Source organism: Manis javanica, chromosome 3 (genome assembly GCF_040802235.1).
Source record: "Manis javanica isolate MJ-LG chromosome 3, MJ_LKY, whole genome shotgun sequence".
NCBI lineage: Eukaryota > Metazoa > Chordata > Mammalia > Pholidota > Manidae > Manis > Manis javanica.
Window position 1 is genome coordinate 469,256 of NC_133158.1, and position 23,375 is coordinate 492,630.

Sequence of the window (23,375 nt, forward strand, 5' to 3'; positions counted from 1 at the left end):
TTGGCTGTGTGGCACACAGAGCTTCCCAGTAGCTCTCATCAGCATACATCTAGTAAGAAGAGCCAAGGCCAGAGAGCGTGAGGGCTGGGGAAGATGGTGGGAAGCGAAGGGCTGCACAGCCATGCAGTTAGAAAAAAGAGGAACGACTGCGTGCTCCTCCAGCGGTAGAACCACAGCCAGCTTGAGATTACAAACGGTTTTCATCTGCTGAGCATGTTCTCTGTGTGTACTATGCCTTGAAAATGTTAGGATTTTGCATTCATGAATTACTGCAAGTTTCACACTAAGGGATTTCTACCACAAACTGACATTCCTGGCTGTCAAAGACAGTTGATGGGCTTCAGCACATTAGAGACAAAGAAACGAAGCTCGGGAACAAAGAGAGCAGGCTCTCAGCCTGCAAAGGGAGGGCCCGTCTGCAGGGCCAGCACAACCCTCCAAACTCACATCACTCCCAGCTGTCCTTGGCCTCCGCGGCGCCCACGGCCCACCCCTCACCCTCGCCCTCGCCTTCACAGAAACCGGCCCCACCAGGAGCCCCTCCGACAGGTGGAGCTCAGACTCCCTCAAGGGCTTTGGTCTTCCCAGCCGAGAGCACCAGGCGCCACGTGCACAGAAGCCTCCTCCTTCAGGCCCCATGGACTTCAGACAAAGCAGCAGAGGAGACTGCCAGCTGGAGGGACCCTGGCAGTACATTCACTCCCCCTACTTCCAAAGCAAAAGGGAATTCATTCATGACTCAAAAGCTGCCATCAGGTACCGAGCAGTGTGGGCTCCACGCTGGGGTCAGGGAGGACAGGGGACCCACCAGCACAGCCCCTGCTGGAGAGGAGGGCGGACAGGCTCACCCCAAACAAGCCTCCAACTCAGTTTATGCCCTCACAACATGCTTCCATCTCTCTACCTAGAAAAGGGCTTAGTTAATGCTTAGATGTTGAAATAAAATACATAATCACTAATTGCCGACCTTTACCTTTTTGTAAAACTTCTGGCTGGTTCCTCAGGGATAACAATGAGGCAGCATAGGTCTTCAAGTCAGAAGCACTAGGTGCAAATTCCATCCCTGCCACTTAACCATCTGTGGACCAAGCCAGGGAGGTCCCCCAGGGCCCCACCTGGGAGAGGCCCCGACAATGTAGCCTGTGTCCACCTCAAGTCGAGGCACGCAACAGGCACTCCAGGACTGGTGTCTGCTATTACTTTTATGAACACCACTAACAAAATTTTTACTGTTTGGACACTCAGAGCCCTGGGTAACACCACGTGACACGGGCCAAACGAGGACTGGATGCGTGGGGCAGAGCGGTTGATGAACAACCGAACGGAAGAGCAAAGCGAAGCACGGTGATGCAGGTCCAGAGGCTGCCTGGCCGGTGTGTGGGCCAGATGCCCAGCTGCGGCTGCGTATCGGGGCCAGCCCGCCTAGTTCCCTCACAAACCTCACCCTCCCCGCTCCATCAGGCCCCTGCCTCAGAGCCCCAGGCCCGCCTGAATCTCTGTGTCTGCATGTTCTCCCATTTCCTAGACATGTGGAACAAGCCCTACAGGAAATAAACAAGATCTGCCTGAAGAGAACATCAATGTATCCGTGAGAGACCAGACGCACACGCTGAGACACGTGGTGTTACTGAGCAAGCACATTGCTATCCTGTTGGATAGAAAAGCTCGACACCGCAGACATCAACTCTCCCTAGGGTCAACTATACGTTAACTGTGATTCCAAGAAAACGATTCACTGCATTTTTGTTTTTGTTTTTTTCAAAACTATATGAGTCAGTTTTCATTTTTATAATAATAAGCGAGAACAGTCATGAAGCTCTGAAAAAGAGTTGCTAGGGTGAAGGGTGGGGTAGACCAGTTCGATATCAAAATTTATTATTAATGTAGTACTAATCTACAGCTAGGCCTTGTTGTGCTACTAAAGTCCGAGTGGAAAGACCAAGGGATCAGAAAAGAAAACCAACAACCAGACCAAATACAAACAGAAATAAAGAGCTTGACAAAGATGGCATCTCAGGAAGAGGTGGGTGACACGTGACCACACAGCTCACATGCACACACAAAACAAATAAGCAGATTTCAGGCTGAGCAAAGATGCAAAACGGGAAAAATTAAAATTAACACAAGAAAATATATTCCTGTAAGCTCAGTGTAGGGATGGCTGCTGCAAACTTGTAATATGCAAGGAAGTCATTATATAAGCAAAACACAAAATAAATCTGTGACAAGAAACTATTCTTCACCCAATCAATCAGCAACCACAGTTTAAAAATCACGGCAGTGGAGGAAGAGCAGAGGCACATTCTTGGCCCCCTGGGGACAGTGGGCAGCGCCTGGCAGGCCACAGACCGGGCCACAGACGCGTGCCCTGCAAACCAGAGGCCCTGCGCCAGCCGCCTCCCACTGCAGAGCACGCATACAAGCACGATGCCCTGTAGAGACCATGGCAGTCTGTGCAACCAGTTTCTAACAGAGAAAAACTGGAAAACACCTAAATGTCTACCAATAGGGAAGTGGTAAAATACATGAGGGTGTGTCCACAAAACAAAATGCCACATGGCGGTTAATGAGGAGACGGCCTCTTTCTCTGCGCTGCTCTGGAACGATCTCTCACACGACTGTCAGTGCACAAACCAAGGCACACATCGGTATGTATGGTATGCCTCATTCATATGAAATCAGGACACACAGATCGTCCGGAAGGATCTGCGACACACAGAACACTGGTGATGGAGTGAGGCAGGCTTACATTTTACTGCACAACCTTTGGACCACAGGAATGCATTAACCCATTTAGAAGTCAGTAAAAAAAATTTTAGGTTGTCCTTAGGGAAAAGGTGTGACAGAATTTAGAGAAGAAACAATGACTTTTGGCCAAAATTCATCCCCCACTCCTGAGTCGCCCTGTGAGGCCCCTCCTGACACAGTCTCTGAGCCTGGCCTGGCCAAGGCAGGGCCCCAGAGGACCTAGAACAAGGATCTGCCTTGCTTCTCAAGAATCAGAACAGATCCTCTCTACATTTCCACAGGAATACTGAGCAAAAAGAAACAGATTTGCTCAGATTGGAAAATGTCCATTACCCTTCATAAAATAGTAGAAATAAAGAACCGGTCTAGACACTAAAGCTCAACAACTGGATAGGACGCTGAAGATCTCAGCTCTGCATGTCCCCCCATATAACGATCGATCCCGAGCTACAGGGGGACCCTCCACAAACGACTTCATTTTCTGCCTTGGCAACTGGTAGCTAATGGAAGGAAGATAAAAACAGAAAAGATGAGACTTTCTCAGGCAAGTAATACCCGTTACTATTATCTACTCATAGAGCACATAGTCCTTACCGGGCACAAATTCATGCATAGCACAGGCTTTGCCCAGAACAGGCCCATATCATGCAGAACAACCCCCATGATGAAGCTGCTTCCTAGCCAGCGACCAAGGCCAACCGGTGTTTTTTATTTCTGGAGTTAGTAGCTGCATCATGCAAGCTGGGAAACAGTGACGAAGAAATAGCATCATTTGTAGGCTGTGGAAACCTCAAAGCCCAGGAAACATCTTTTGGAGGTTAGGCTCAAGGAAGCCAGGATTAGATGTATACTTTTCAGTGGGGGTGCAAAAAAGGCTAAAATGTCTAAATCCTAAAGGAATTATCTTTCTGAACCACATTCCAACTACTAAACTGGTCAGGACCAAAAAGGGTCAAATTATGAGGAATCCCACAAGTAAGTTCTGTATACTTGCCAGTGGATGTTGACTATTTCATGGCCACAGACTATGCCCGAAACAGCACCCCACATACAGCTGTGGGCCAAGGGCCGTGAGCAAACTGGTGAGAGAGACAACTGCATCACTGAGATGCCATTCTCCGCCAGAACCAAAGTCCGTGCCCACAGTGTGGGCTGGAGGCTACCTTTCCTCTTAAGGGGCAGACCATTTTCATTTAACCCAAAAGCAATTTGGGGATTTAGTCCCACCAGCACAAGCTACATACATATCCTGACAAAAAAAATACCCACGCAACGGAACATGCAATGTCTTCTTCCCTCCTGTGAATGCTTATGCAAAACAATGATTCAAATCTGGCTCTAAACTTTACACATAAGGGGCATACTTTTTTAAAAAATTAAGAACAGTGGATGGTGATAGGCCTTCTGCTAAACAACGGAAATTCAATTCCCCTCAAACTGAGAGTTAGGTGCTAGGTAAAGAGGCGTGCGGCCCTGCCACCAGGCTCCCCAAGCCGGGCCCCAGACAGAAACACACAGTTAGCGGTTACGCATTCCATGCCAACAGGCCAATGATTAACAAGGACGATTTGAGTCTGGACCAAAGCACAAGCTCTTTGCCTTTTTGGTGCTGACTCAGAGCCACACGCGCACACACGTCCCCACGGCAGGCTCATACCGCTGGGCCGGAGGGTCTTGGACCTCTCCCGTTCCTGGAGCGCAGACTTCGGCGGGGGCGCAGCGAGTCCTCGGGCCTTGGTGGGCCTCATGTAACCCTTCACAGGTTCTTCCTTCCTCCCTTCTCCCACAGCCTTCCGGTCAGGTGGTTCTGTCATTTCCTGAGGTGCCTCCAAGATCTGATCATTGGGTTCTGGGTGCCCAGGACCCTGGGAAGCAGTCCCCACTGACTCATCTGCCACCCTGGACCGAGCGGCTGTTGCTTTGCCACCTAAGCAATCGGCCTGGAGTTCTGGTGCTGCCAAGGAAGTGTACTCCCATTCTGCGGTTTTAGAAGCCACACTCATTTCTTCCAATTTATCCTTTCTGCTTTCTGGAGGCAAAAGGGACAGACCCACGTCCTCACTCAAACTGCCTGGGCCCCTGGGGCCTCTGTCTTCAGCATGCAGGTCCTCACAGAAACCGGGCTCTTGTGCGTTGTCGCCCGGCAAGTCAGGAATTTTAACTGGAGCAGAATCTTCCTCAGACTCTTTCTTTTGGTTTACAGGAAATGTTGTAAAATGCCTCCCCTCTGCACATGCCCCTGGGACTCTGACCTCACCAGGTAGGCTCCGGTCCTCCTCGGGCTCCCCAGAAGGCAGGGCACCCGCCCCTGCCAGCTCTGTGCTGTTCTCTCCTAACGCACCCCTGGGCTCCGACTCAGACTCTCCTGCCCCCTGACCCCCATCCACCCCAGCTCCACTTCTTGTGGGACCAGCAAGCCCACATTTCCTATCTCTGCGGCCATGCCCCGTTTCTACGGATGCTGGAAGAGCACAAGCAACCCCTCCTGTGTGTGCAGAGGGCAGAAAAGCACTGGGAGCCTTGGGCTGGTCTCGACCTGGGCCTCCATCTTTGCTGCAATTGTCTGTCACTGACTGTTGGGAAATGTGGGCCTGGGCAGCCTCTTGCCTACTTCCTGCCAAGGTGTCTGCAAAAGAATCACCCTCCTTTACTACCTGAGGAGCAGGGGTGGGTAGTTCACAGGCTGCTGACCCTGCCGCCTCTAAAGGGCCTGCCTCACTCATCACCCCCAGTGGTGTTCTGGGGCAGGTGAATGTAATATTTCTATTTTCATCCACATATCTGACTCCTTCACTTGCGGGGTCCCCTCTGGTTTCCATGGGAACATGTATTTTTGTTGCATCTCTCTTATTTCCTAGAATGTGCTTTTCAGAAAAGCTACTTTGAACCATTTTACTTTTTCCACCATCACTGCTGTCATTTGGTTGCTCGACCACTCCGGTGTGCCCTGTGGCTGCACCAGCCTTATTCTCTGCAGACGGGACTGAAGGGACAAGTGTCACCCCCTGGACTGGATCTTGGCGGCTCACACCCATCACCGTGACAGCTGGTTCAAAAGCAGCAGAATCCTTGTTCCTGCCAAGGGCCTCAAGCTCTGAACCATCTCCCTCACCAAGGCTGCCCTTCCCACCACCCAGCTCCACTACGGGGGTACCTGGTGAACGAGAAAACAAAGGATCTTGACTTTGGGGGAAAGTGAGCCCGAATTCCCTGTCTGGGTGGGAGGTATGACCTGCGTCTCCACCCTTCCCTACAGAAGACGGGCTGAGGATTTCTCCTTTGCTCTCCATTCTAGCAGGCTGTGTCGAATAATTGTTTTTAAACTTTTTGTTTTTGCCTTCACTGCTTCGTTTCTTAGGCTTTTCAGAAACCCAGGAGGCCGTCTCACAACCCACCCAAGGACATGTTCCTCCTGCACTCTGGTCCCTGACACCCGTGTCTGTGGCTAAGACTCCACTTCCTGTTCTAGCACTGGAGGTCCGAGTGACGCCTGACATGCTTCCCAGAGGAACTGGTGCCTGTAAGGCGCCTGCCGCCCCGGGCTGGGCAGCCAGCTCCTGCAGTGCCCTGGCCCCCGCTGCCCCCTCGGAGCGATGCACCTCCGCCCCTGGCTGCTCGACCTGGCCCAGCCCCAGCTCCAGGTTCGGGCTCCTGTCCCCAGGTGTCATTCTCTCGTGTCCAGGGGCCAGCTCACTGGGCCCAAGAGCAGCTCTGCCGTCCCTCTGGCTGTCCGGAGAAGACAGTGGCTCGGACCTTGCTCCTACCTGCCTGGGACTTCCCCTTCCCTTCCTGCTTCTGCCACCTGCTGTCATCCCCTGGAAGGGCCTGCCCATAGGCCCAGGGTCCTGAGCCAACACCCTGCCCTGTAGCTGCTCAGACACACAGGTGCTCGTGAGTCTGTGCTCAGGAAGAGCTTTCCTGATGCTTAGTTCTTGAGCCTCTTCAGCTCCTTCAGGAAGCCCTCTGCGTTTGCTGTTCTGCAACTCGGTCATTTTCTGTCTGCCACTCCCTTGCTCTGCACTGCTTCCTACAGGGCTGCTCGCTCGCAAAGTGGGCATCAAATCAGGCAGCTCTTTTGCTGCAGTGGCTTTTGAAACTCCATCCAAAGCCTCTTGGTCCAAGACAGGAGGGCAGTCCGTTTTGGCTCTGGCTTCCAGAGGGACTTCTGCGTGTGCAGAGGCTTCTGCCGGGGGTCCTTTCTGAGTGAGGGGGCCGAGGGCCTGGCTCTCACCCACGGGAGGCTGCAGTGGGGGCACAGGCTGTGGTCTGCATTCATCCTGCTGGAGCGATTTCTTGTCTCGGTCCTGCTGGACTGACTTGTCACCCTTGACCTCTGCCTCCATGCTCAGCTTAGGCTGAGGATTTGCTGCAGTTTTGGGGGGTTCTTCCAAAGGACCCAGGGAGACACTGAGACTTCCTGAGACAAAGTCTTCAGCTGCCTGCCTTGCTGCTCGGGGGCCACTTGCACATCCTTTCCTCACGTTTTCTCTGGGTGCAGACGCACACTCCGTGCCCACAGCGGCAGGCTGGCTAGGGAGAGCACCGGATCTCCGCGGGTCAGCCACAGGGGGATGGCCTTGGGGCTCGCCTGCCCTGTCCTTGTCCTCATCCCAAAGCCGCCCAGTCCGGGGCTGAGAGTATCTCTTTTGCTTTGGTTTCTTCCTCTTCTTCTTCATCATCGCTGGCACGCTCTCCGTCTCCCAGGCCTCCCTGCCCAGATCCCGCTGGGGCTCAAGAAAGTCAATGGGAACCATCCTCCCTTGGCCCCCGGCCCCCCCACGGGAAGACAAGCCAGGGGGCCGGGCCGGCGCAGGCACAGGGCAGGGGCCCAGGCCAGGGTCGAGGGTCTTCTGTGGAGAAGAGCCTCCTGGCAGCTCTGGAGGAACCCCGGCAGGCCCGGGCCAAGCAGACCTGCGGTCACTGGGTCTGCACCCTGGTCTGGCTCGTAGGGGAGAGACACCTGCAATACAGGAAGTTGGCCAAAATTCCAAACAAAAACTCCTTGTTATTGCTCCTTTAAAAAGTCCACTCAGTGACTCATTTAAGTAGTCTATTTTCACCAACTGATGTACTAATTCATTTAGGAAAATAGTTTTTCCCAAAACATTTCTCATCCTTAACTGGGATCAGCAAATATTTATTCAACAAAGATCATCATCTCCGGTAAAGATTTTTTTTTAACACATTTATAAAATATTTTCAACTTGAGAAAAGAAATTCAAACAGATCTTCTAATTTTTATAATAGGCACTTAGTGCCTATAAATCTCATACTTACACTGTCATTACTTTTACTAGGTACATAATTCACAATTTTGCAATAAGATGGTAAGTTCCCATCTTTTTGGTGACATTAATTAATTGAATGAAATATATATGGATTTTGGATCAAATTTACAACTCTAAGAGCGTGTCACCAACATTATACTAATTACTTGTCGTATTAACCAGATCAATTCTGGGAAACAGACAAGAGGGCCAGACTTATGCAACTGGGGGGAATTAAAAGAAAAAAGAGAAAAAAGACCCTGAAGTCATATTTTGGCCAGAGAAAAATTCTCGTCATTCCAGAATCACAGAGAGCCTCCTACTTTGCAAGACAAATGTGTTGGATCTCAATGTTCTGTTCCTGAATATGCCTCCCAAAAGACAGAGAAATATACACAATGTTAAGTAGGGCAAAGAAATACACAGTCAGAATAAGGACCCTCACTGAGATTCAGGAGGCCGACTGGTCCAGCCTCCTGCCTCCGTGCCAATGAAGTATGGGTCTGGGATGCTGGAGGGGGCAGCAGTAGGCCTGACCCGATGAATGACCGCAGAGAGCACCAAATACTTAAACAGCACCTCTGTCCTTGGCCTCACCCCTCCAATAGCCCCCAATCCTACCCTTCATTTCACACCTCAGGTTAACTATTGTTTCTCTCAAAAAATTGCCAGGCTCAGCACCGCACAGCATTTATGACATTTAATATGGCAATTAGACAGCAGCTATTTGCTGCCATTCTTTAATACTATTTTACTCGATTATTATAAAATAAATCCTTGGTTTCAGAGTTCATGCCTGGGAACTTTTCTTGCCATCCAGGCTGTAACACAGCAACACAAGGGGAAAGGCCCGACTTAAATTCTGTCTGTCTCAACATAGTATAATTTGAGGAAAATAAGGACTTAATGAAGCTTTATTGATATGTTGAGTCACTAAAACAGCATTTTAAAAAACTCAAACATTTATTTAGTTCCTAACTGGTGCCATAACTGTGCAGAGCACTAGAGATCCTAAGCGATCTGAGTCGTGGCCCCTGCCCTGCAGCTCACATTCTCACTACGGCCACCAAAGAGCAAGCAGAGTCATTAAGCTAATGATCATACACACGTTTCTGGGTTACCATCCAAACCTTGGTATCTTAAAGTTCACTGACTAATCGAACTTTAATTTGGAAAACAGCTTGAGGCAGTGCCTCTCAAAGCTTAACGTACGTGACGATGAACTGAGCCTGTTAAAATGTGTATCGTGATTCTGAAGGTCTGAGGTGGAGCCGAGATGCCGCATTTCTAACACCCCCAGGAACACAGGTGCTGCTGGGCCACGGAGCTCCTGCGACCAGCACAGGTGTACAGCACACTCGGCCAGTGCATTCCCCTTACAGCTTAGTAGGTGGAGGTGTAGGAAAGTTAAATAACTGGCCTAAGACCATACAGGACAGAAGAGCGAGCAGCTCAGATGGACGGAAATTTAGGTGTCCTAAGTTGATGCAGTGATAACTTTAAAGGTGACAAAGTAAAACAAATTTACTTTCTGCCTAAACAAGACAAATTCTAAGAAAGAAAACTGACTTCATAAAGAATACTGCTGATTACCACCGTGCACCAGGATGGTATCGGCCCGCACCAACCTCCCACACCCCATGAAGTGCTTCAAAGAGCCCACTGTCCTCCTCATCACCTGCAGTCTCAGAAGACAGCTCCCACGGCTGGCCACCAGGTGGTTTCTTTTCCACTAACTTCGGTAATGCAGAATCCTCATCTGCTGGCAAGCTGTACTTCTGGCCCGTGGATATGACAGGTTCTAAAGGTAATGGTGAAAACCACACAAGTTTTAGAGAAGCACTATTTCAGCTATTTATCCACCTTCTGGAATTGGAGACAGGAATAGTTCTGAGGGATGAGAGATGAGGGACACTGCTATGAGTGCAGCAGAGAAATGGAGTGGTGGCTGGAAGGCGGAGTTGAGAGGGTTTTGTTTTATATTTAATAAATGGGAAAAATAACAAATGTTTGTATGTTGTATGATCAATGGAAAGGGGGAAAAACTGGTTAGAGCCAAGAAAGAAGAGAACGGCTGGGGCACTATACGTAAGCAGACAGGAGGAGAAGGGGTCTGGTGCAGAACAGAGGGGCGAGCCTCCCCGAAGCTGGGACAGCTCACTCATGCCGCGAGGAGGGAGGCAGAGCATCGCCGTAAGGACGCAAGGGGCCGCACAGGTCAGGGGGCGCCAGTCTGTGAGTGTTCTCTTTTATTGCTTCAATTATCTACAAAGAAATCGGGAAGATGGGCAGAGAACATGGAAATACAGACGGAAAAGGTGCTGGAGGTAACAGGAGGGCGAAGGTGGCAAAGAGCTGTCCAGGAGAGCAGGCGCGTGTACAGACTGGCAATGTCCAGTGTGACCGTCTGCACTTCACCTGGCATGACACTCACCCCTGACCACAGCCCAGTCGACAGGAATAGGCCCATACCTGGTGGGATCATGAATGCAGGCGCCACTGACGGTCCCGCATCCTGGAGAGAGTCTAACTGGGAGTCCTCATGTATCTCTTCCTGCATCTGAGCAGTTTCCATATCCTTCACTGGAACTGGTGCCACCTCTGTTTCTGAGGGTGGCACAACTTCCTTAGCTGGAATATCATCACTGCCCAGGGCTACCTCCGTTCCAACAGGCAGAGCCACATCCTTGCCCAGGGCCATCTCTATTTCTGGGGGTGGAGCCATGTCCTTGACTGGTGTCACTTCTGTCCCAGGGGGCGGAGCCATGTCCTTGACTGGTGTCACTTCTGTCCCAGGGGGCAGAGCCATGTCCTTGCCCAGAGCCACCTCTGTCCCAGGGGGTGGAGCTATGTCCTTGACTGGTGTCATTTCTGTTCCAGGGTGCAGAGCCACATCCATGACTGGTGTCACTTCTGTCTCTGGGGGCAGAGCCACATCCTTGACTGGTGTCACTTCTGTCTCTGGGGGCAGAGCCATGTCCTTGCCCAGGGCCACCTCTGTCCCAGGGGACGGAGCCATGTCCCTGGTCAGGGCCAGTTCTGTATCTAAGGACAAGGCCACCTCCCTGGCTGACGCTATTTCTGTGGATGACACAACATCCTCAGCCAGGGATTCCTCCGTTTCTGAGTGTGAAGCTGTGCCCTCGGCTTGGACCAGCTCTCTGTCTGTGGGTGGTACCATGCCCTCAGCTGGTGTCCTCTCGGTTTCTGTCAAAACTATTACATCCTTGGCTGGGGCTTCCTCTGCTGCAGTGGGCAGTAACACGCCCTTGACTAGGGCCGCATCTGATGTGATGGATGATTCCATGTCCTTGGCCAGAGCAACATCTGATTTGGCACATGGTCCCATGTCTTCAGCTAATGCCACATCTGTTTCTGAGGCGGGTGCCACATCCTTGGCCTGGGCCAGCACTGAACCTCTGGCTGGTGCCATATCCACAGCCTTCAGCCCTACTGCTATGGCCAACGCTTCTGCAGGCGCCATCTCTACTGCCTTGGCCGGCTCTAAGGGAGGCAAGTAGGAGGGTTAGGACCCATCACTGTCTGCTACTTGGTTAGGACACAGGAGTATCTGGCTTTTGCGACCATGACACCCTAAACATAACTAAGAAGCTATCCAGTTAATGTACTGTGCCTACTCACTGACAGTCCCAAAATTCAGTAGAACAGGGAACTAGGACAACAGATAGTGGTGGAGGAAATGCAAACAAGAGGGGAAAAAACACATGTTAAAATAAACAAACAAATAAACACAGGCACAAAGTTAGCGTCAGAACGGGACCTGCAGAACATCAAGGAGACCCAGCCCTCTAAACCTGCACAGCGGGGCCCACAGGACATGGGGCAGCCAGCCCTTAATCTGCACCAAGGACAAAGGGGTTTTCTCTGCCCATTAATTCCACGTGGATTTCCACTACAACATAATTCCTCCAGCTGTCAATCAGTAAAGTTTAAAAACATTTGTGTTAGTACTAAAACGTTTCTACCGCTGTACCAACACAGCTAGGAAGTCAGTGTGATGATTCATACGGACTACTGGCTGCAAGCAGCAGCGGTTAGAAGGGTCTGACACTTTACCTGCTGCGGGCTGCGGGGGCTGTGTGACCGACCCTGTGCGAACACGGGGTTCCAAGTGAGGGGGGTCCGGGGCCTCCCCCGGCCACCCTGGAGCCACAGGAGCCACAAGTGCATCGCAGGGAAACAGACCTGGCATTGAAACACAACAAGACACATTTTTTAAACTCAGTCAACATTGGAAAAAAGGCATTTGGTATCTAAAATCATTGTTATATATCGCCATAAACACACAGACCTGAGGACCAATGACTACGAAACAAGGAAGTTTTAAAGTAAAAAGTGCTGGCATTCTTCAGATTCTGGTTGGCAGTTAACAGGCCACAGTGCCGCTGATCATCCCTGACTGGCACCTCCTGCACCCTAAGGATCAAAAGCGCCAACCTAGGCTGCAGCTCCAGATCACAGCCCCTATAGCGTGGCGCCCGCCAAGGAGTCGTGTGCTTTGACCTCCTGATCTGCGAGGCGAGACCGACCAAGACTCCCTCTCCGACCCTAGAAGACAGCTCTGTGAAAACGCTTCGTGAATCACGAAGAAAAAGACAGGAAAGGATCGCTCTTACGCTGTTCTCTCCCAGACTTGGCAGGAGATTGAACACTGCATGCTCCTCGCCACCACGATGGTCACGATTTATCTGGAGAGGCAAGCCAGACAGATCGGGCAAGGCGGACCGCACAGCGTGGAGCACGTGCTTCAGGGGCCTAAAGCGGCCAGGGGGCCCCCAAGACTTCAGAGGGAGCGCACAGGCAGCCGGCAAGGAGAGGGCCATCCATCAAGGATGGGAAGCACTGAGCACAGGGAAACTTTCCGAGATTCAAAAAGACCTTGAATACCAGGGGAATTAACCCTTGACAAGAAAGAAGAAAAAGTGTCCAAAGGTTTTAATCATGAAAATGAGATGATGAACACAGGCCAGGGACTCAGGTGGCCACACAGCAGGGACACTGGAGATGGAGTCACAAAGGGGGCCGGAGGCCGTGAGTACCGAGGCAGCCCAGGCGTGAGGGACAGGGGCCAACCCTGGCAGAGCAGGGGAGGAAGGAAGAGGAGAAGGATGTGTGAAGAAAGAAGGGCAGCTAAGTGACTCCCCAGCTCGAAAGCTGGAAGACAGGGGTCAGAGTCAAAGCCAAAGGCACAGGAGACCAGGAGGCATCCAAGCCGACTCATGTAACCCCAGGAGATCTTGAGTTCAGAGAAAAGTATAAAAGAAATGCATCATGAACCAGGACCTTTCCAAATACAAAATGATATGCACTGTTTCGAGTGGGACTTACTGCTGATGGGCATGAAAGGAAACCAGAATTTGTCACTCCAACGTATGCTTCCTTGGTATAAAAACTGTTTTGAGCTAAAGGCAATTAAGACACAGCAAACCCAGACAAAGCTCCCCATTTCTGCGTAAGGGCAGGATATTAGTTCTCCTTTTACTGGAGACAGCCTCTTATTAACCCAGAGACAGCACCAGAGGAACTCCCTGCCCACCCGATCCCCCCACAGCATGCCGCCCTCAGAAGCCTAACACCGATTTCCTTTGGCCCGTCACTTCTCTGCAAACACACTGTTGTTTGCTGAAGACGCTATGCAAACCAAAGTTCTAGGTTACCCCTCTGAGTTACTTTCCCCCATGTGATGTATGCTGCATGCATTGATGAACTTGGTTTGTTCTGTCTTCTCTTATTAATCTGTCTTTTCTGTTAGAGTCTCAGCTGAAAACCTAAAATGGGTGGAGGTAGAATCTTGTCTGCCCTACAGTGCCCTGGCCACATTCGTGTTAAATTATACAAAACCAGGAATGAGGATACGACTAATCGATAGCCAGTATCTGTTTAATGTTTATATGTACCTCACACTATGCAAAGTGCTTTCACATAATTTTATTTAATCATCACCACACCTTTAGGGTAGAAACTAGTGTTCGCCCCATTTTATAGATGAAGAAACGTAAGTTGATTTCTACAAAGGAGGACATGACTTGCCCAAGGCCAGGAGCTAGCAAAATGCGGAGATCAAATCTGCCACTAGGATATAGGGTTCAAGATCCCAGGAGAGGAGGTGAACACACAGACTGAATTCTCTCCTGGACTATAAAAAGAGCTCCATCACAGCCAGAGCCCCTAAACATGACATTCCCCAGAGGTTAACTGCAAAGGTGGTTCATGAAGGGCTACACTACTTGTCTGGAGCTAAGAGGGAAATGCAGTTGGAAAAGCCATACCAATGCTGTCTTTCAGGGCATCATTCTGCTCTGCAAATGCTGAAGGAGTGGCTGCCCCACTGGGGAGGGAGAGCAAATCTTCCAAGCCCACATCATGGTGCATCGTAAAGGAATCTGGAATGAAGAAAGGCATTCAAAGCTCATTTCCAGTGGATACAACTGTAAAGGTTAGCATTTCTCATCAGCCTATGCTGAGTACTGGTTAGTTACCCGTGTGTCGTCAACAGCATGGTAAAGAAGCTGAGACCATATGTGACTGAACACGGTAAGGATCAACAAATGTCCACTAATTCACTTGTGATATGCTACATCAGCTCACAGTCTCCAAGATTTAATTATGTAAATCACACAGCTGGGAAATACTACAGAACTAAAAGCACAAGTAATGTTCACCTCTGTGATACAGGAAGAGGTGAAAGCACAGATAAAATTAAGTTTTCAAAATATACTTACATTGCAGACATTCATTTTAAATCATTAAAAAAAAATTTTTTTTTCACTTCATGTGGACATCATGAAGAAAACTGCATTCAAAAGCCGTCTGAAGGAGGCCAGGCACACAGCTTGTAGACAGACCCTGAGAGGAGGAATACCTCCAGACCGAGGAGCTGGCATGGATGAAGACGCCCAGAACATGAGGCAAACCCTTACCTTCTTTCATGAAAGAAGAGCAAAGCTATCGGGCCAAGCACGAATTCTGCTCTCGAAGAAGAAGCCCACCTCAAAATTTAGCACACATCTGCACCACCAGAAGCCTTGTGAAACGGACTGCGGGGCCCTAAGAACCTGCACTTGCAACCAGCTCCTCGGTGAAGGCTCAGGACTCAGTTCCCTGTGGCACTCTGTGGCCAGAAGCAGCTGCATAAAGCCCAGACCTAGAGTGAACACTCACTCCTGGAGCTCTGGCGCAGTGGCACCCCTGTCCCCATAAGGGACTTCAGGCCTGGAGAGAGCATGGCACTGGGGAGCGTGGGCAGGCAGAGAGCCAACTGCAGGGCTGCGGGAGGTGGAGGGGCCCCACACTGCTGCCACTCTCCCCAGTCCTGCTCAGTGTGGGGCTGCTGCTTCTCTGCCTCCCACGGTTTCACCGAGAACAGCAGGGTGCCTAAACCACCAATGAGAATACCTACGGCATGGCTGGCACATTAGGATGGGGGCCTGCTAAAGCCCCTGTGAAAATGGATGATTTCTACAAAGTTCTATCATTATGCATTACTTTCTTACTTGCTGAATGCAGTATAGCAAACCCTGTGTGTTCTCGAAACCCAGAGACATGTACGGTTAGGGCAGGGAACATTCAGCACAGGGTTATATTTTAGTTCGTGCCAAGAAACATCTTAATATTTAAGCTAAGAACAGAAGAGCTGAGCAGACTGGTGGCAGGGAGACCTTTTCTCTACTGACGCCCCCCACCCAGTGATCTCATCTCGTCTTTTAGTTTAAATTCCCTCTGTAAATTAATGACACTCAATTTTTATCTCCAGCCATCTAGACCCCTCTCCTTACTTCCTACCTTTTAAATCAAATCGCCAACTCTCAATGTATGAAATAAAGAAAAATATAATGTTTCCCAGACGGCTTCTCCTATAGTCTCCCTTTTCCAAAGGCATCCTATCTTTCTGGCAAAACGCTGGAATCATCCCGACTTCTCTCCTTCAGATACCACATCCAACTCATTAGAAAATCCAGCTAGCTTGGCCTGCGAAATATCCCCAAAGATCTGTACACCCCACCACCACTGCCATGGGTTGGGGCACCTCACAAGGTTGCTGTCATGGCACCAGCCAGGCTGCATCCTCAGGAGACAGCCGAGGCAAGCAGACCATCTGCACAGGTCGCCACCCGGAGAGGGAGGGACTGCACGGTGGTGACACCAGGAGGTGGCGTTACTGGAGCCATCTGAGAGTCTGACGACCACCCTTGGCTTCCTGAAAGTCACTATACTCTTCAGGGTTTTCTCCAACCTCAAAACCAGCCATTCCTTTCAAGTGACCCTTCCTGGCTCCTGTTCCTCCTGACTTGAATCAGTAATCAAAACCGCTCACAGGGCAAAGCCCTACCCAAATGACTTCACTGATGGATTCTACTCAACATTTAAGGAAGAATTAACAACAATTCATCATAAATTCTTCCCAAAAAATTGAAGAGGGGAGAACGCTTCCCAACTTAGACTATGAGACCAATATTACCCTGATGTCAAAACTAGACAAAGACACCACAAAAGAAAATTGCAGACCAATACCTCTTCTGAATATGGATCCTCAACAAATATGTTTATATATGTACTAGCATACAAAATTAATTAAACACCATGACCAAATGGGATGTATTCCAGGAATGCAAGGTTGGTTAACATCCAACAATCAATTAATGTAATACATACACATATCAACAGAACAAAAAGTAAGACGGCACAATCATCTCAGTAGATGCAGAAAAACCACTTGACAAACTCCAACACCCTTTCATGGTAAATCAAACACTCAATTAATTAGGAATAGAAGGATTGTCCTTAATCTGATAATGGTGAAAGACTGAATGCTTTCCCCTAAGATAGGAACAAAACAGGGATGTCTGCTCTCACCGCTTCTACTTAACAGTGCTGAAGGTTCTAGCCAGGACAACTAGGCAAGAAAAAGAAATAAAAGGCATCTGAATAGGAAAGGAAGAAATAAAACTATTTATAAATGACATGATCTTAAGTATAGAAAATCCTAAGGAATGTACTGAAAAACTACTCGAACTAATGAGTTCAGCAAGGTTAGAAAATACAAGATCAATATACAAAACTCAATTATGTATCTATATCCCTTCAATGAACAATCTGAAAATGAAATTAAGGAAACAATTTCATTCATAGCATCAAAAAGAAATAAAATATTAGGAATAAATTTTACAAAAGGAAGTATAAAATTTATACTCTGGAAATTAAAAACTGCTGAAAAAAATAAGACGTGAATAAATGGAAAAAACATTCCATGTTTATGGATGAAGGCTTAATATTGTTAAAATGGCAAAACTCCACTAATCGATCTACAGATTCAACATAATTCCTATCAGAAACCCAGCCGAAAGCGGATTCTAGAATTCATATGGAATTGCAAAGGACCTACCACAGACAGAACAATCATGAAAAAGAGCAAAGTAGGAAAACTCACACTTCCCGACTGCAAAACTCTCCACCAAGCAAGGGTAGCCAGACAGAGTCACCCTGGCGTAAGGACAGAGAAATAGATCAATGCGAGAGAGCTAAGAGTTGAGAAGCAAAGCCACATGTCTGTGGTCAACAACTTTTCAACAAGACCATTCAATGTGGAAAGAACAGTCTTTTCAAAAAATGGATCTGGGACAACAGATACCCACATACAAAAGGATGAATTTGGACCCCTACCTCTCACCATACACAAAAATCAACTCACAGTGGCTCACAGACCTCAATACAAGGGCTAAAATTACAAAAAAAATTTTTAGAAGAAACCATAAAGATCAATCTTCATGACCTCGGATTCGGCAATGAATTCTCAGATAGGACACAAAAGCAGGAGCAACAAAGGATAAACTAGATAAACTAGACTTGATCAGAATTGAAACCTTTTATGCATCAAAAGACATATCAAGAAAATTAGAAGACAACCCACAAAAATGAGAGAAAATATTTGTAAGTCATAAATCTGATGAGGGACTAGTATGATCAACAATTCCAATCTAGGTATATACCCAAGAGAAATGAGAATCTATGTCCACACAAACACTTGTACACGAATGTTTAAAACAGCATTATTCACAACAGCATAAAAAAAAATGCAAACAACCCAAATGTCCATCAACTGATAAGTACGCTGTGTCCACACAATGGAAATTACGTGTCCACATAAAAGAATGAGTCCTAATCCATGACACAAAATGCATGAACTTGAAAACACCATGCTAAGACAAAAAAAAAAAAAAAAAGCCAGTCACAAAGACCTCTATGACTCCATGTACATGAAATGTCCAGAATATGTACATTTATAAGGACAGAGAAGAGATTAGTGGTTGTCAGGGGTGGGGTGGATACAGGAAGAGGGAGTGATATCTAAAGAGTGCAGGGTCTTTCTGAAAGGTGATGAAATGTTCTAAAACTGACTGTACATATGTGAATATACTGAAATGTACACTCTAAATGGGTAGATTTATGGTATGTGAATTACATCTCAATAAAGCTGTTTTCAAAAATTACCAAACATCTAGGATAACAAGTAACTGGTACAGAATATTGTTTGTGTGGAACCAGCTGAGAGCTCCCTCCAAGTTAGACGGCAAAACGGGAGCCGAAACGGAACAAACACACGGAGCCCCCGCCTGGCTCACACCGACAGCGAGGCACAGCGCCGCGTCCCCGAGGCCGTCGGGCGATCCATCCTCCCACCAGCTCCACTCTAGGCCTGCAGATACACTTTCTGTCTCTATGAATCAGTTTGGATTTTACAGAAATCAGGTCTGAGTCTTAAGTTCTCTCTCCTGTCAAATGAGGATGACACACACTTGGCAGAGACAGGTAGGAAACAGGTAACGGTGCGTGGAGCCCAAGCCCTGGGCCTGGCCCACAGCAGGAACCTAACAAACGGCGCTCTCCCTACTGTGGAAGTTTCCTTCGGAAGAATTAAGGTTCTAAGATACTACTGATCATTTAACCTTCAATGAATATCGATTTCAGCTAATTTTCTCAAAACAGGTTTTGAAGGGGAGAGAACTAAAGGGCGTGTACCTCAGCAGAAGGGACAGAGAGGAGAAAGGGTCAGCTAAGTGTTCAGGGAAAATACTTACACCTTGGTTGTGCTTCACGAGCTTCACTTGGGCTAAAATGTTTCGCCTGAGTGTGGCAGTGGCTTTCTCGTGTTTATGTCACAGCCCACATTCAGCAGCCAACAGGCAAGCCTGCACTTACCAGTCTGCACAGGACTCACTACTTGCACAGGTTCGAAGCAATAATTTGTATTTTCTGCCCAGTTCTGGCTGTTCTGATGTCCCTGACAGGCCATTTTCTCCTCAAGGAATCCAGTCAGAGACCCTTCAAATAGAAACATAAAACAAAAGTCACAGGAAACCACAGTTTTCTCCTCCACTAAAGTTGAGTTTCTAAGGGAATTACAGCGAGGGCAATATAACACAATCATACCTACTAGCTAGTACCTTTGAAGAAACATTTTCTTTTTAATTTTGAGATAGAAGGAAATAAGCATAAGGTTGTTGTAAGGTTAAAAATACTGCAGAAGGATTTCTGGTTATAAACACATTAAAAGGTTAGCAATTTTATTCCACAAAAGAACAGGTACAAAGTTGGACAAATTTGTGAAAACCAATCATTCAGTCATTAGAAGTCAAAAAAAGCTACACCTAAATAAATGGAGAGATATACCATGTTCATGAATGGAAAACTCAATATTGTTAAGATTGGCAGGTCTCAAAATGACCAATAGATTCAAGGTATTACAATAAAAAATCCCACCACATGACTGCAATGGAGTATGTTGGGGGGGACTTGGTGATGGAGGGAGTCTAGTAAACATAATGTTCCTCATGTAATTGAAGATTAATGATACCAAAATAATAAATAAATAAATAAGTAAAATAACATAAAATAAAATAAAAATCCCAGCACAATGTTTTCAACATATCAACAACCTCATTCCGTAATTTATATGGAAATGCAAAGAACAGAATAGGCAAAACAATTCTCAAGAAAAGCAACTTGGAGGGCGTACATTACCTGATTTTAAAAGTTACTATAAATGTACAACAACCAAGTCAGTGTGGTAGAAACCACACATTAGATAAATGAAACAAAACAGAGTTCAGAAACAAACTGACACACAGTTGTGGTTAACTGGATTATAGTGAAGATACTATCATAATTCAACAGGGAAAGCGGTGCTTTTTTCAACAAATGATAAAGAAACAAATGGACACTTACACCATATGCAAAAACTAACTTCAAATATATTAAAGACCTAAATTCAAAGAGCTAAAACTTAAAAAAAAAAAAAAACCTGTAGGAGAAAACATAGGAGAAAAATCTCTGTGACCTTGGATTAGGCAAAGATTTCTGAAGCATGTCACCAAAAGTGTAAAAACACAAAAGAAAAAACTAATAAATTCAACATCATCAAAATTTTAAATGTCGGCTTTTCAAAGATACCATTGTTAAGTCTCACAGACTGGAAGAAAATATTTGCTAATCATAACTCGAACAGAAGATCTGTATGCAGAAGAGATTCAAATCTCTTACAACACAACTATAATTACCATTTGCATTAGACAAATTTTAATGAAAAACAAGTTCACTTATCACATTAAAAACATTTAATATTAATTTTTTTATAATTATTCATTTGATTTTTATACTTGATTTATATGTGAATCCCACATTTCCCCTTTGTTTTTGTTTTTTTTAAGTAAAATGCTGAAGTGGTAGGTAAATGCAAGTTAAAGATAGAAAGCATAGTTTAGTGCTGTAAGAGAGCAAATGTAGATGATCAGGTGTGTGCCTGTGGACTAAGTATTAATCCAAGCTAGACAAGGGCAACAAAACATCCACGGATGCAGAAGATTTCTCTCGAAACAGGGGGGTGAGGTTGTAAGCCTCACCTCTGTTGATCCCCAGTTTCTCACCTGATGGCCCCCCTGCGACTGTGCCTGTCTTAGGTTGTTCCTCCCTTGAGGAATCTTACCCATCTCTGGCTAACCAGTCATCTTCCGGGGCCATACAGGGAGATGTAAAGTTGGTAAGTGAGAGAGAAGCAATATTGTTTGAAAAGGTTAGCTTTTTACTTCTTTGCAGATTTATGCCCTGTGGCTTGTATGCCCAGCATTTGTCTTGAGGTATCTTTACCACCTGGAGGAATTACGATACTCGGTAATTTTCTATATGAGGCACGAATTCTACTAAAGGGCTGTAATTAGGAAGGAAGAAGAAAAGCTATAGAAATATCATGGGAAGATTGATTATTTCTTTGACATAACTTCTTGTAGAGTAACATAAGCATGTATAGGGTTTAACTACTAATTAAATTGCGTACACACATTAACATAATAGGAATACAGCTACATAACAAAAGCAGACCTACAATTACCAGCCATCTCCAGTGAAACCAAGAAAACCACTTAGGTACCATAGGCATTTGTGAAAACTTATCAATAATATGATGGATATTGTCTAACTGAATTTGGATAGTTTGAGAAAAATCAGACAAATTAAACAACACATTCCTGGGAACTGTTCACATCCCATATGTTCTTTTAACAATAGATAGTCTATAGTAGCACAATTTTGGAGCACTGCAACTCGCACTTCTCCTAATTCTTGGTTGAGTTCCGACAGTATAGATCCAGTCAGATTTGTTGTTTTACTGTGTGCACAGGCCAGCTTAGATATCTCCTTCTCCATTCCCATGGCAAGTCCAGGAACCAGTGGGATGGATGCAGCTACAACTGCAGCAGCGCCAGGATCTTTGTTGAAGTTTTCTGATGCACATCTTCTGGAATGACTCTTCCAGAGGATGTTGATGTTGGAAGTTCTTCTTCATATCGTATCTTAATTCGTTTTCTGGGTAGCCAAACTAGGCTTTGATCCTCTGTATAAACACAAACAAACACTTTGCCCACACGTTGATATGCCCTTTATACCATTGTGAAGAATCTATTGGAGACCACCACAAAGGAACTGCTTTTTTTTTAAGAGAAAGAAATATTATCAGAAAAATATACTTCCATACCTGATCATCTGACACCCTTTAAAAGATCAAAATTAAGGATATGTAAAGCATGCATCAATCGTTGATTTGCAGTTAACTTTATCCTATCAGGGAGTAATCCCCTTCTTTTTTTTGTTATCATTAATCTACAATTACATGAAGAACATTATGTTTATTAGGCTCTCCCCTACACCAAGTCCCCCCCACAAACCCCATTAGTTACTGTCCATCAGCGTAGTAAGATGTTGTAGAATCACTGCTTGTCTTCTCTGTGTTGTACAGCCCTCCCCTTTCCCCCACCACCCACATTATACATGGTAATCATAATACCCCCTTTTCTTCTTTCCCACCCTTATACCTCCCTACCCTCCCATTCTCCCCAGTCTCTTTTGGTTTGGTAACCAATAGTCTATTCTTGGGTTCTGTGATTCTGCTGCTGTTTTGTTCCTTCAGTTTTTCCTTTGTTCTTATACTCCACAGATGAATGAAATCATTTGGTATTTGTCTTTCTCCGCTTGGCTTATTTCACTGAGTATAATAGCCTCTAGCTCCATCCATGTTGTTGCAAACTGTAGGATTTGTTTTCTTCTTATGGCTGAGTAATATTCCATTGTGTATATGTACCACATCTTCTTTATCCATTCATCTGCTGATGGACACGTAGGGTGCTTCCATTTCTAGGCTATTGTAAATAGTGCTGTGATAAACATACGGGTGCATCTGTCTTTTTCAAACTGGAGTGCTGCATTCTTAGGGTAAATTCCTAGAAGTTCCTGGGTCCAGGAATTCTAGAAGTGACCAGGAACTCCTGGGTCAAATGGTAAGTCTATTTTGAGCATTTTGAGGAACCTCCATATTGCCTTCCACAATGGTTGAACTAATTTACATTCCCACCAGCAGTGTAGGAGGGTCCCCCTTTCTCCACAACCTCACCAACATTTGTTGTTGTTTGTCTTTTGGATGGTAGCCATTCTTACTGGTGTGAGATGATAGCTCATTGTGGTTTTAATTTGCATTTGTCTGATGACAAGCGATGTGGAGCATCTTTTCATTTGTCTGTTGGCCATCTGAATTTCTTCTTTGGAGAACTGTCTGCTCACTTCCTCTGCCCATTTTTAGTTGGATTATTTGCTTTTTGTTTGTTTAGGTGCTTGAGCTCTTTATATATTTTGGATGTCAAGCCTTTATCGGATATGTCATTTACAAATATATTCACCCATACTGTAAGGTACCTTTTTGTTTTATTGATGGTGTCCTTTGCTGTACAGAAGCTTTTCAGCTTGATATAGTTCCACTTGTTCATTTTTGCCTTTGTTTTCCTTCCCGGGGAGACATGT

At 46.6% G+C, this 23,375-nt stretch overlaps 1 protein-coding gene across 18 annotated transcripts in view; it reads right to left on the reverse strand.

Moving 5' to 3' along the window:
- MAP4 (microtubule associated protein 4) overlaps positions 1-23,375 on the reverse strand; it is a 176,621-nt gene that overhangs the window by 33,890 nt on the left and 119,356 nt on the right. For 11 of the 18 annotated variants that reach the window (XM_073230519.1, XM_073230520.1, XM_073230522.1 and 8 more), the window contains 6 exons: positions 19,233-19,355; positions 14,306-14,419; positions 12,093-12,221; positions 10,488-11,519; positions 9,694-9,816; positions 4,406-7,708 (listed from right to left, as the gene is read on the reverse strand). In XM_073230519.1, coding sequence (XP_073086620.1) covers positions 4,406-7,708; positions 9,694-9,816; positions 10,488-11,519; positions 12,093-12,221; positions 14,306-14,419; positions 19,233-19,355 — 4,824 coding nt within the window. Of the gene's footprint in view, positions 1-1,964; positions 3,249-4,405; positions 7,709-9,693; positions 9,817-10,487; positions 11,520-12,092; positions 12,222-14,305; positions 14,420-19,232; positions 19,356-23,375 lie in introns of those variants that run through there. The other 7 variants (XM_073230529.1, XM_073230530.1, XM_073230527.1 and 4 more) reach the window with 2 other exon arrangements.